This window comes from Synchiropus splendidus, chromosome 7 (assembly GCF_027744825.2).
Source record: "Synchiropus splendidus isolate RoL2022-P1 chromosome 7, RoL_Sspl_1.0, whole genome shotgun sequence".
In the NCBI taxonomy this organism is placed as follows: Eukaryota; Metazoa; Chordata; class Actinopteri; order Syngnathiformes; family Callionymidae; genus Synchiropus; species Synchiropus splendidus.
The window spans coordinates 8,300,642-8,313,583 of NC_071340.1; the positions used below are offsets into that span (position 1 = coordinate 8,300,642).

The window sequence follows — 12,942 nt, forward strand, 5'->3', positions numbered from 1 at the left end:
AAATACTTTTGAACCCACTCAGCAGCACATGACAGCCATCACCTGTGAGTAACCAGTTTGTGAGAGTCATCATAGCAGCGTGTTAGAAAAGATTCCAACCTTTAACTAATGGGAGCACTGACATGAAGCTAAATTATAACACAACTTTATGATTCATAGAATCTGTCTTGGTTAAGTGTTGGCACTTAAAACCTTATAATGGGATGATAGTGTTGTTGCTTCACGTGTCTTGAATGTTTAATGTTGTCTTTATTAAATTATTTATAAAGAAAATTATGTTATATTATATTATATTATATTATATTATATTATATTATATTATATTATATTATTATACTCAGTCTATGGTTAAGCTGTGTCTCGAGCAACTTTTTTTATCTTCCATCTTAAAATGTGGACTTGAACCAGTGAACTTGTCTGCAGGGCTGGGCCACATTCATGTCTGGTCATGCAACTTCATCAGACCAGTTACTGATGCGCTGCACCTGTAAACTGGAGGTGCTCTTAGCATGTGATGCAAAATCAGAGAAAAGCTTGGAAACGTTTTAATAAAATGAGTTCAAACTCAGTGCAAATTCAGACAGAATTTAAAATAACAAAACGCTAACACTTGCCAACAAGTCGTAGGTCGCCTTGCTTCCCGACTAGGTCGACTCTTGCTTGCCTCTTAACTCATGGCTGACCACTCCGCTGTAAACTCTCCTGTGGTAACACTTCTTGGTTCATCTCCCTAAAGAGGAGTTCTGGGAACCATCGCCATCCCAAAGAGTTGGATGTCTGTGTTACTACTCATCACGCGTCATCACTGCGAAGGAGAGAGCTACCTCTCAACTTACCTGCCTGTTACACTAAAGGTGTGTGTAACACGTGTAACACATATTAACACAGAAATATTGACATTTCACAGGACAATTTGAGGCTTCTGTTTTGAATTTGAACGATTGTTTTTGAGTAGAGATTGAACTGAAGGGTCATGTGCGGCGATATTTGTCAACACTAGTGGAGAGTCGGGCAGGTTGAGACAAACTCTGGCTGTTTAACAATCATGTGAGCACTGGAGGTGGAGTGCCGGTGCAGAAAGTACACAATGAGAGCAGACGGTGGAAATAACATTGTGGAATCCAGCGGGAGCGCCAGGTCCAACGTCACATTCTCGCTACAACCGTCATTCTGACAAAACTATGCTGAGCTCTAGGTGCAGTCTGCTGCGGCCGCTGAGTCACATGACCAACATGGCTCAACATCCTTAAAAAGTCGCCCATGTTCCTGACGTATCAGGCTTAAAACCTGTGTTCTGGTCCAGTCACTGCTCTAATCTCTAAGGTCTAACTGACCTGCAGCTCCGTAGAACCAGACCCAACAAAGTGAGATGCACCCGACATCTTTCAATCCAAACAAACGCCACCGATCATCAGGTGCTGAGCCAGGCCACACAGGTGCTTCCATGGTCCATGGCCTCCTACTCAGTTCCTACAGGTGTGACATCACCAGCTGCTTCATCTGGTCTGAGCTCTCGATAATCCATCCTGTTACCAGGTAACTACATTTACGAGTGTAGTAAGTCTGTACATAGAGGAAACATGAAGCCAACACAAGGCCTTTGAGCAGACCTTTGCTTTGGGCACTGTCGTCTTCTCCGAAAACCTAAAATTGATGCGAGCAATGCGGTAATTCTTATTGAAATAAGTGATTATTTACATTCATAACTCATTCTGCTATTGTTGTTGTTTGATACACTCTGATTTTCATTTGTGGTAATTGTGGTACTCTCGACGAATAGCGCCCTCTGTTGGGCATATATTCCTATCTTATTCGTTCCTATTCGTTCACTTATGTAACTCCCTACAACCCACTTGCATTTCAGTTTATTACGCTGAAGAGCAAATACACATATAGATAATAAGTGTAATATTTTTCCCCCTCAAATTTGTGATGCTGTTTTTGTTTAATATTAGTTCATTATGACAATGTAGATAAGCTGCTAATTTTGCTCATCGAAAGAATGGAGAAGACAAAAACGTATTAGTTAAAGAATTTATTATAAAATTTTACACGGTAAAGTGTCAAAAGTACTAAGGACATTCCAGGACATGCTAAAAGAACATAAATAAGACTTGTGCGATGTGGCCGTCAGGGCCAACAGGAGCAAAAGAAAAACAACGCTGGGTGTTTTGTTCTCACCAACAACTTGCAGAGATACAGAGGAACGATTGAAAAGATCCAGTCACGGAAGTGGTTAAAAACACAAGTGAGAGGAGGAACAGAAAAATGATCAACTTCCCTTTCTGACACTTTTCAGCTTGTTCACTATACAAGGCAATGAAAGAGAAGTGTGTGTAAAGACACACAACATTGGCAACAATCTCACGTATAACAACACGCACATCTGCCTCTGTAACAGACACCAAACCCTCGTGACCTGCCCGGGTAATAATCACGCCAGTTCGGAGGCTTTACTCTCAGTAACGTGGGTACATTCATCTCGCCCGTGAAGCGACTTTTGGGTCAGAATGGTGGTCATTATTTACATTGCAGCTGGACGGCAGCTGTTCAACTGGCAAGTTTAGATAAGACGGACGGAATACTGCACTCAGGAGTGATCGTCTCAGACCAGGGCTTCAGTGTTGGACTACGAGGAACCAAAATATCAAATCCAACTCTAGAGTCCGGAGCTGTCGCTCAGCCATGATGCTCGACCTTGTGTGTTTAGGACAAACTATTGAAAGAGCCAATGACGGAAGAGCCAAACGCTTGGACATGAGTTCGATTTGTACTTAGGACATCAAACAGTATTGCAGTATTTACTACCCTGTTCTCACTTAGGACACTAACTAGACTCATTAAATAACATCTTTGGTGGGGGGAAGTCAGGAAAATGAAAATAAACTTAAAGGGAAAGCGTTTCAAATTTCTACACACACGCATAAAATAAAAAAAAAATCCAGTCTAATTTTTGAGAAATTATTTCACATTTTCTGTTAAAATAAAGGCAACGGTGTAACTGAAAACACAGTTTTTTTTCTGAAATAAGTGTGAAATTGGCACTATAAACGAATTAAAATGAGTTATCCTAGACAGACATGTGAAACAACGGACACATCGCATTTCAACTGTTCATTCGATCAACAGCCAAATATTTCCTGCAGGTTTTGCCGAGTAAAAACATGGAGCTGTGAAGAGCAATAGAATCTACCAGACAGTTTGGGTTAAATGACTTTGAACATTGTCCTTTGGTTTCATCATCAAAGGCTGTCGCTAAAAAAATGACAGAAATATAAAAATAAAACATTGATATTCAGTTGTTTATTTTTTGGAACTGATTTAAATTCAATACATATTTTATAATACAAATGATAGTGGAATGAGAATAAAAGAGGAGTTCAGAATGAAATGTGACTGTGTGTTTCGGACCATTCTCTCAGAACGGAGACCCATCCACAGCAGATGGTTCTGAGCCCTTACATGACAGCTCGACCCGTCTGCTTTCACTTCCCGCTGGATGATGGCTGAGTCACTAAAGCCTGTCATGTGACCATCCAACAACCTCAATGTCATTTCTTCTTTTTCTTGTGGGCTCATCACCTATCTTTGCTTATTCTAAACTTTAAATTCTGAGAGCAGGCGTGCGGGGTTCAGGTTCAGGTATTGAATTTGACAGTAAAGCACTGTGTTTGTGTGCGACTCCAACAGCAGTCAGTGGAGAAGGTAGAATTACAAAAGGCACAGTTCTGTAGAAAGTGTGGTGAGAACTCCTGTTGGATATTTTGAGTTTGTGCTCGTCGGGTTTGTTTTCTCAGGTTTCATTTTCAGTCCGAGATATGCAAGTGGTCCAGCAGAAGAACACCAATAGAAGCGAGAAGTCTTTCAAAAGCAGCAGGAGAGGATTAAGAGGGGGAGATAAGAAGCCTTTGGAGCGGAGCAGCTGTACAGACAGACTAGCACCTGTCCCAGTCCAGGAGCGATTGCACGAGTCACACAGGTTCAGCGGGAGACGACCGAGCTGATGGAGTTGTACGACGTTCCCCCGTTGCAGGCGGGCGGGTAGCTGCTAGCAGCGAGGGCCTCCATGTTGACTCTGAACACCGGAGAGACTTTGAGGAGAAAGTCGGCAGCGTCCCGGCGCCCCAGCTCCCTGAGCTTGCTCAGCAGAATCCCAACGGTGCTGTCCGCTCGCCCGCTCCACTCCTGAAGCACGGCCGCTGTGGGACTGGGCTGCAGCGCCGCCTGCTCGCCGTCCAGACCTGAGGAGTCCAGCTGGGATGTGCCGTTGGCAGTCCCGGCGCAGTGCTTGGCCACCAGGTCAGTGAGGCCCAGATTCATGGCCAGCAAGCACCAGTCCTTGCCCAGGGCGTCGGGCGGGTCCAGCATGCGGCAGAGTTTGCGCCGGGCCAGCAGCGGTACGTCTGAGATGTGGACGTCAGTTCCCAGAATTCCCTGCTGATAGACCTCGGCGCAACCGAACGTCAGTATGCTGCTGAAACTTTCGCGGTAGCCGCCCATGGTGTTGGTGAGGGAGGTCTCGCGCTGAGCCTGAGCGCGGAGGAAGTCCCTGGGCTGGTAGACCATGACGGGAGCGTGGTGCTCCCGCAACTGCTGCGGGCTCAGGTAGTACTTGGCTGTCAGCAGGCCGGGCAGCGTGGAGGCCAGCAGGTTCTCCGTGATGCTGCAGATGGTGTCCAGCAGGGTGTAGCACTTGGCCCGCTCAGAGTCGTGGCCGCGCACCTGGATCTCCACACCCTGACCGTGGTTGACCAGCAGCACCATGGCCTCCACGCCCGCTTGGCTCACTTTGGCTCCGTTGGTCCACAGGTGGATGTCCCCGTCCATGTCCTCGCAGGCCTCGTCTTCCGGCTTCTGCTGGTGACTCCAGCGGCACAGATTCACCTGCAGTTTGTGAAACAGACCACAGGGGAAGGGGGTGAGGTGCTCAGCCGGCACCAGGCGGACCCCTCCATAGATCAGCGACTCTTCCTCCTCCTCCTCATCATCCGTCCATGAGCGGTGGAGGCCGTTGGTCTTGATCAGCGCGGGGACGTCCACCATGGTGGGGTTGGTGAGGTCACGCGCACACACATCCATGGCATCCAGGATCTGGAGTAGCTCGTCCACGTCGCTTTCAGGGGCCAGAGACTGGACCTCCTCCAGCCTGTAGCGCCCCCTGTAGTGGTGGATGGCCTTGGGCGTCTCAATGGAGAGCAGACGACTGAGGACGTTGCTGCAGAGCCAGCGAGGCTCCAGCAGAACCACATCCTGCACCGTCTCGCTCTGCATGATGTTGATCTGGAGGAGCAGAGGAGAAAACCTCAGTTCAGTGCGTCCTCTTACATTCGACTGGATTTAACCCGCTCACCTCTCCCATGCTGTGCAGCTGCAGAGCCAGCGCTCGCAGGTGATCCTGACTGACCAGCGGGTTGATGTTCTCTTGGACGTCGCTGACGAACTGCTGCCATGACATCAGCTGGTTTGGTCCGCTCAACTTGCGCCAGGCTGGCAGCGCGGCCAGCAGACGCTCGGACAGCGTCGTCATTGGACTGCAGCTCTGAGAGACAAGTGAAGTTCATTGAGCCTCTTTTAAGGTCATCGGTGCAGCAACAGCAAGACCCGTTGGGAGTGTGTGTGTATGTGTGTGTGTGTGTGTGTGTGCTCATTGAATAAATGAATAATGGTTTGCACAAGTTTAACCCTTAATTTGAGGATTAAAACATCAAAATGACTGACTGTTATTGTGTTAAAGTTTGGTTCAGCGTCCTGGTTAAGGTTAGCCATTTGTTTTGGATGGTGAAGTTACGGGTGAGAGGCTGGGGAAAGGGTTACGTCAAAGAGAGGTCCTCGAAAGGATAGAGATACAAGTGCATGTGTGTGTGTGGGTGAGAGAGAGAAAGAGTGTTTGTGTTGTAGTGTCTCACAGAAATGATGCTGGAGCGAAGTTCCTGCAGGTGACTCCTCAGCAGCTTCAGGTCTTTGGAGTTGGAAGCTCCAGCGTCCATCACAAAAAGCTTGTCACTGACCAGCAGGTCGTTTCCAAACCTGAAAAGAATACATTTAACACATTTAAAAAACAACTTTTGTTAGGCCAACCAAAGAGCCTGAGGTCCCACCTGTTGCGGACTTCCTTCAGCAGGGCCTTCTCTTTGTCGTAGCTGAACTCGCCAGAGAAACTCCTCGGGACATCAGCAAGGTCAGCATGCGTGGCCACCAGTACCACTGTCAGAGGATCTTGGATACGACCTCCGAAAACTGAACAGAGAAATGGCAACGGGTTTGATTCGTTGATATTTTTGAAACCTTTTTGCTTCCAACCATTTAACCTCACAACGCAGGTTCACACACTTCATCTGTCTAAGAATGACTGAGGTGGTTTTGTTGGGATTCACTGACCAAAGTTCTCCTGAGGCAGCATCAGGGCCTTCAGCAGGTTGAGCCAGTAAGTGATGTGGCTCAGCTGAGTCTCGTATGTCTCCTCCAGACTAAAGAGGACCACGTGAATCGCCGTGACGTCGTTGGCTGCGAAGTAGTCATAGGAGCAGGAGTAGACAGGGTTTCCAGAAAACTCCCAAATGCTGAAGTCCCCCACACCTGCAGGGGCCACATGGAGAGTACGGCGTAAGCGCAGAACACAGAATGTGGGTCCTGAAGTCTCACCGTGGATGTTGGCGTGCTGGATGTCGATGGCTTTGGTGGCTTGCTCGTCGGTGGTGGACATGTTGCTGTGGGCGGGAGAGAAGACCTCCAGAACCCCTTTGGTCAGACTGGGCTCAAACATCATGCTGCGACTCCGCACGCTCACGTTCTCACAGCCGGGGTAGAGGTTTGAGATGCTCACTGACACTGCAACACAAAACAACATGGCAGTTCACCTATTAAGCTACTTTTTATGACCTCAGCCAAACACACGGCACTTATCATGTCCTTTTCAATAAGTGGTCTTGGTTGTTTGTAAACACAATCACTCCAATGTTATGTCCGTCTTTCCATGAACACATAAGCGATACTTTCACTGTTTCACATGAGTTTAAAAAAAAATAAATGCAGGCCAATAATCCAGTGTAAAACAATTACAATAAGGGTGAAAATGAGCAGCTTGGCCTGCGCTTTCTACAGTAGTTTCTTTACAAACTGACCTCCACAGACCACTAGAATAAAATTAAACTTTATTAAAAGCGTAATTATGAATAATGTTTCTCAGAATGTCCACATAAATCCTCCTACGGACCAGACTAACTGGTTTAACAACTCATGTATTTAAAATACTTAACACACGGGGGCGCTATTTGTTAACAATTAACGTGCAATGGCATATTACACTGGCTTTGTGGTTGACTGCGAGTGTGTCACACAGAAATACATTCACAGAGCTGAGCAAGAAACTGCGACTGATCCGACCGACAGGGAAGAAAAAGCGCAGCCACTTCCCAGACCCAGGCTGGGATCAGTAATTCACTGCTGGAGCAGACTTATCAGAGCCAACATCAGGTCTGTCAGGGAGGAGTTGGGTCTACACGGGGCTATTTAAAGGAAACCGACTTTTGTCTTTTGGTGGGAGAGTAACTGATGGCAGTCCTCACATCTTTATCAAACTCGATCTAGGCTGACGGTTGAAGCACGTTTGACTGGTTTATGTGCTCTGTGGATTGTGGGTCACATGCAAATGGTAAGCACTGTTTGCAATGTACATGGGATAAGCCATGGCATTCAGCTTCTGACAGATGTTTCCATCAGCCTGACATACAGAACCAGAACCCATCACCGACCAGCAGGTTTGGAGTTGACCGGAGAGCTGGGGTGGCGGCCGGTGTTGGTCAGCCGCGTGGTTCGGCGCCTTCTGAAGAAGCTGCGCAGGATGCCACACTTGAGGGACTCGAGGAGCGTGCTCTTCCCCGCGCCCGAGTGCCCGAACAGCTTCAGCTTGATCCTGGGCTGCACCGTCTGAGTGGGCCGCAGCTGCTGGATGTAGCTCAGCTTGTGGTTGTCCTGTTGAGACCAGGCAATAAAGGAAACATGAACCAACTCTAAATGTTCTCGGTAATCACTGGGTATGACATCAAACTTGCATTAAGGGAGTATATATCTGTGATAAAAGAGTCCACCTGGGACTGAACCTTTGCACCCAGAGCCTGTTCCACCCACCCCAAGCCTCTGCTCCTGCTTTCACCAAGCAGATCCTTGGTGTTAAACTGTGTGTCAGTCAGATGAGTCACACATCAGATGCTGAGTGTTGGTGTGGGTGGTGAACACACTTCAACATCCCACCGGGGTTACACAACATTTTTAATAAAGTTTTACAATCCCTTTATTGACCAGGAACACCAGGACCAATGAAAGGTGAAATAGTTTGCTTCACGTTTCTGTCTGTTTTCTATGGAAAACTGGCCAACATATACTGATACTTCACAAGGCTTCACGCCATCGGAACACAGCAGGTGGATGGTGAATTGGATCTGCCAAAAATGGCTTGATTTGCATTCACACATTTCATGTTGTGGTGGGTTCTTCACTGGCAGTGAGTACAGGTAGCTGAATATGTAGAATACTAGGAGTGATATAACCAAATTCAGGAAGCTAACTGAAATCATAACATAAAGGAAAATACTTTTTGTTTTTTAAGTATTTACATTTTTATTTCTAAATTATGGCCCTCATCTTGCTTGAACATGGAAAAAATATTTTTGGGTTACACTTCAGAATAGGAAACATATATAAGTCATGTGTGTAATAGCAGCATATCAGCCAGTAATTAATCATTATAAAGTACTGACAAAAGTCTTGGTCAGCGAATGTTGACTCAAAACAACACCATAATTACTGATAATTATCAGCAATAAGCAGGTAATAACGTTATTAATGGTGGATATGTGTTACCCCATTTAATGTGTAACCAATGTATTTTACTTCACTTATAATTTTAAAATATATAAATAATTCAGAAGAAACATGAAACTTAATTCAATATTGAGAAAAGAAAAATCTAAATAACTTTAAAATCAACTCACCGTTAATTAAATCAGAGTTCTAAGATCAAAAATAAAAGGTGAAATATTAATATTGGGAGCAAAATGAATAATTGAGCTGTCTTCTGAAGTTGATCTGCCACCTCTACTGTTCACAGCCAACCACAAAGTGCTGGTGGAACTTCACGAAAACCCATGTTGTGCAGCCATCCAACCACACTTGACACAGCTGTGAATTAACATGCTTAAAACACTTTCTTTCACACGGTGACTGAAATAGATGTGTTAAGCAGTTGAGGGCTGAGCTGACTATGAGAAGTGTTAATTCATCAACTGAAACTTGAAATATGGTTGAAATAACACAATAGCTGGGATGCGCTGAGATCTCTAGATTTATTTTCACACTCACCTTTTTCAGTTTTCCCAACAGGACAACTATATTTTCATGCTGCTCAGAAGAAGCCAGGTCCTCAGCGGTCTTTCCATCCTGAGAGAAAGAAGAAGAGAGAGTCATTTTCCCTGCGCAGCAGATTTCTAAATCAGTTATTGTTTCACATCATCTAGTGCTATAGTGATGCCTTGTGCATTGCGAAGCTCTAAAGGAAAGCGCTGAACACCAATCAATCGGCAGCTCTTGGATCAATACAGCTGTCTGAGCCTCTGAATAATTACGGTATCAGGTCTATCCATTTTGAACATCTCCCTCTCGCTCTGTGTATCCACCAGTGTCACAACCTTTATTGCTGATCTGCAGCAGTAACACAGAGCACCACTCCACTCGTTCTCCTCACAATGTTTCCCTCTCTCTCGACCCTCGAACGCTCACACTCTGTCTTTTTCTCGGATTTGTCCATCTGTCACTGTCACGCTGCTTCACTGGGGAGAAACTGTTTTATTGTGCAGTGGGCTGTGTTCTGTTTGATCACCCACAACGCTAACAAATGATGACTAATGAGTCAAGTACGTATGAGGAAAGTGTTGAGTCTAGTCGCAGCTTAAATTCTGCTCACTCATTACAGCTATCAAGACGACGGAAATAAACAGGCTATTAACCCCAGCGGGGATAAATCAATATTCAGATTAAGATCTGCATTTAAACACTGGGAAGCACGCGTACTTCAGAAGCTCGGTTCTTCAGCAATGCAGTATATGTAACACAAAGTCTTTCATCAAACCATCCATGAAGTCCCACTGCACGCTCCAGAGAGAGGTGTCTGTGTGCATGTTGCAGATGAGCAGCTTTTTAAGAATAAACAAGAAATCTAGCAAAACAAAAGGATTCTTTGTCGAACAAAGCAGTGTCATCGATGCGACTGTCAGTCACCGCCTCTATAACTCACATCATGGCATCTTCTGTCATCCTCATCCCTGCTGTCTTCAAGTGTTGCTATTCTTGTCGCGGCAATATTCCTCACCAGCCGTTCAGATTATAATATAAGAAAAGTTGCCAGAATAAAGTCGAACCACAGGTTCATTTCCCAACAAAAAACAGACCAGGATTCCTCTGATGTTTCTCTGACATTTTTCAGTGGAGAGTGAAAAATGCTGCAGAATATAAATCAACTCCTGAGAAACTGTTCAACCTCAAACTTAATATGAAGGTGAATGATGTGATCACTTGAAGTGGCAGGGATGGTATCTTAATGTATTCCATAGACACCATCAAAATCGGCCACATTTTTGCATAGCAAATATAGCCTTGCATGTCCTTCCTTGTAAAATGTTGTTGACAGGAAATGGACGGAATGAACAGATTGCTTCTGATGTCGTCTTTCCAGCAGGTGGTCTCAGGCAGTCCAGTGATAGATGAGTATGGAACCCTTTTTGGGCACCGGAACTGACTCAGCGTGCTCAGTGGAAGCATGCTATCAAGCTTTTAAGCAGCGAGTGTTCATTAAACAAGCACTTGTACCGTATGTAGGTTATACAGCATCAAAATGGCCGAGGACAGATTTAGTTCCTCCATTGTTCTTGTCATCCTCCTGACCATCACAAAGGTTTATTTTCACTGACTTGCCATCTCAGGCTCATACTGAACCCGCAGCAGAGGATGCACTCCTAAACCAGCCTGCTTGTCCTTCCTCCGACACAGCTAACAAACAGGATGAGAACAGACTGCAACGGACCACCAGGACTGAGGATCGTCTGTGAGAACCTGGACTCCCTCCAGGACTTAAAACACAGTGAGGCAAAAACACTGATGCTTCTCATCCTGCTGGTTATCTGTTAAAGCGACTGTGCTACCAAGAACTGTGCTCCATCAGAACCGGGCCTTCACTGAATCACTTACAAGAATCATGACATCATCCTGAACCATCTCCCTCCATGTTATATGAACCGTTTCGTCCCACCTGTTTAGAGCTCAATGCAGTGTGTCCTTTTGAGACCATGAAGGCTCATAAAACTGTAGCATTTCACCTCTTTCTTGATCATGATGATGGATTATACACATCAGTATATGTGTGCAGGCCACATCAGCAGATATACAATATTTACAGTGAGAAAAGTAGGTTATGTTATAGATTTAAATATTTGATCACAGCAGCTCTGAGTGGAAAAGACAGTCCTATGTAAATTATTCAGCTTATATTTCTATTCCTACTTACACTGTGAGTTATTTAACAATTGTAAATTAAATGACTCGGAGCATGTTATTATTACTCAGACACAGCATTGAAGAGGTTAACTGGAGTCCAGTAAAAATTGAATCAGCAAATGCAGGCGGGGAGTGGTGGGGGTTATGTTGAATATCAAGAGGGCGACGTCTTCATAAATTTAAGCATGTTGAAAAGCTGCTGTCAGCTTTTCTGCTCATCATAAGTGGGTGAGTAAGAAATCAAGTGCGCCTCGGTCTGCAGGTCAAGCAGAAAATTAACAACCTGCCGTGCAAACAAGCCGTTTTAGATCACAGACGTGTTGAGGAGGTGCATTTACCGGCGAATTTGGCTGCTGCACTTTAAAGTCGAGGAATAAGGAGGACGGCTGCGAAGTGCCGCTGCAGTAAATCCTGCCACTTTCTCGGCCTTGCTTTTACCAAAATCCTACCTGTGATATTGTGCATCTATTTTAGCAGTTTTCTTTTGCTTTTTAAGTGTCTGAACCATTTGACCCATCGTTGGCTTAGCATCAAAATGTTTTCATATCTGACTCAGACCTGAGAGTCTCCAGAGCCACATGGAATGCAGAAATATTTGCTTTGTGTCGCAACTTTTGCACAAAATCATGCTGCAGCACATATTTTTTCAAATGTATTTTCAACATTATAACCCTCATGAATCTATTTTAACACTTTTTCACCAACATTTTCCTTTTTTTTTGTAGACATCCTCATTCCCAGTCACCTGCACAGACATACCCTCAAGCACCAGCCTTTTTCCATGCACAAGAAAAGTGCCTCATTTGCATCATAAAGTTTCTCTCTTTCTCATCAACTCCTTCCAAACTTATTAAGATTATATGAGTGGGCATGTGAGAATCGTTCTCCGATCTGCACCACAGAGCTCACCAGCTCATAAGATTGACTGTGACTGTATTTATTCGGGTGGCTTTAAAATCACTACAACTGAGTGATACATCAGCTTCTCTCACCACACTCCTAAGCATTTCTCTCTTCATTGTTGAAAGAGAAGATTATCTTCAGACTTACATTGGTGACGGCATCGATGTTCGCTCCAGCTAGACACAGATGGCGGACGACCTCCAGACCCCCGTTGTTGGCAGCCAGATGCAGAGGAGTTCTGCCATACTGGAAAGTTTCAAAAACACATATTAAATGATTTGTAAACCCCAAATAAATCCAATTCATTTTTCAGGCCTTCAGTATTTTTCATCATGTTTATTAATCATGTGTCTCTTTTGAGACAAGAAATCCAGACTCAGCAGTGTCGTTCTTTAACTGAGCTCACAAGGACACGCACGGAAAATAATGCATAAATCAAACTATCTATGGCAGCGCTGTCTGCCTCTGACACGCATCACTTCCCTGAAATACGCG

General features: G+C 45.0%; 1 protein-coding gene across 2 annotated transcripts in view; it reads right to left on the reverse strand.

The window, feature by feature from the left end:
• Positions 1–2,056: 2,056 nt before the first annotated feature.
• dapk1 (death-associated protein kinase 1) overlaps positions 2,057–12,942 on the reverse strand; it is a 49,215-nt gene continuing 38,329 nt past the window's right edge. For both annotated transcript variants that reach the window (XM_053871145.1, XM_053871146.1), the window contains exons 18-26: positions 12,595–12,693; positions 9,358–9,435; positions 7,752–7,971; positions 6,643–6,828; positions 6,379–6,576; positions 6,099–6,237; positions 5,907–6,027; positions 5,351–5,539; positions 2,057–5,280 (exon numbers count right to left, since the gene is read on the reverse strand). In XM_053871145.1, the coding sequence (XP_053727120.1) occupies positions 3,982–5,280; positions 5,351–5,539; positions 5,907–6,027; positions 6,099–6,237; positions 6,379–6,576; positions 6,643–6,828; positions 7,752–7,971; positions 9,358–9,435; positions 12,595–12,693 (2,529 nt within the window). In that variant the 3' untranslated portion in view covers positions 2,057–3,981. The remainder of the gene's footprint in view (positions 5,281–5,350; positions 5,540–5,906; positions 6,028–6,098; positions 6,238–6,378; positions 6,577–6,642; positions 6,829–7,751; positions 7,972–9,357; positions 9,436–12,594; positions 12,694–12,942) is intronic.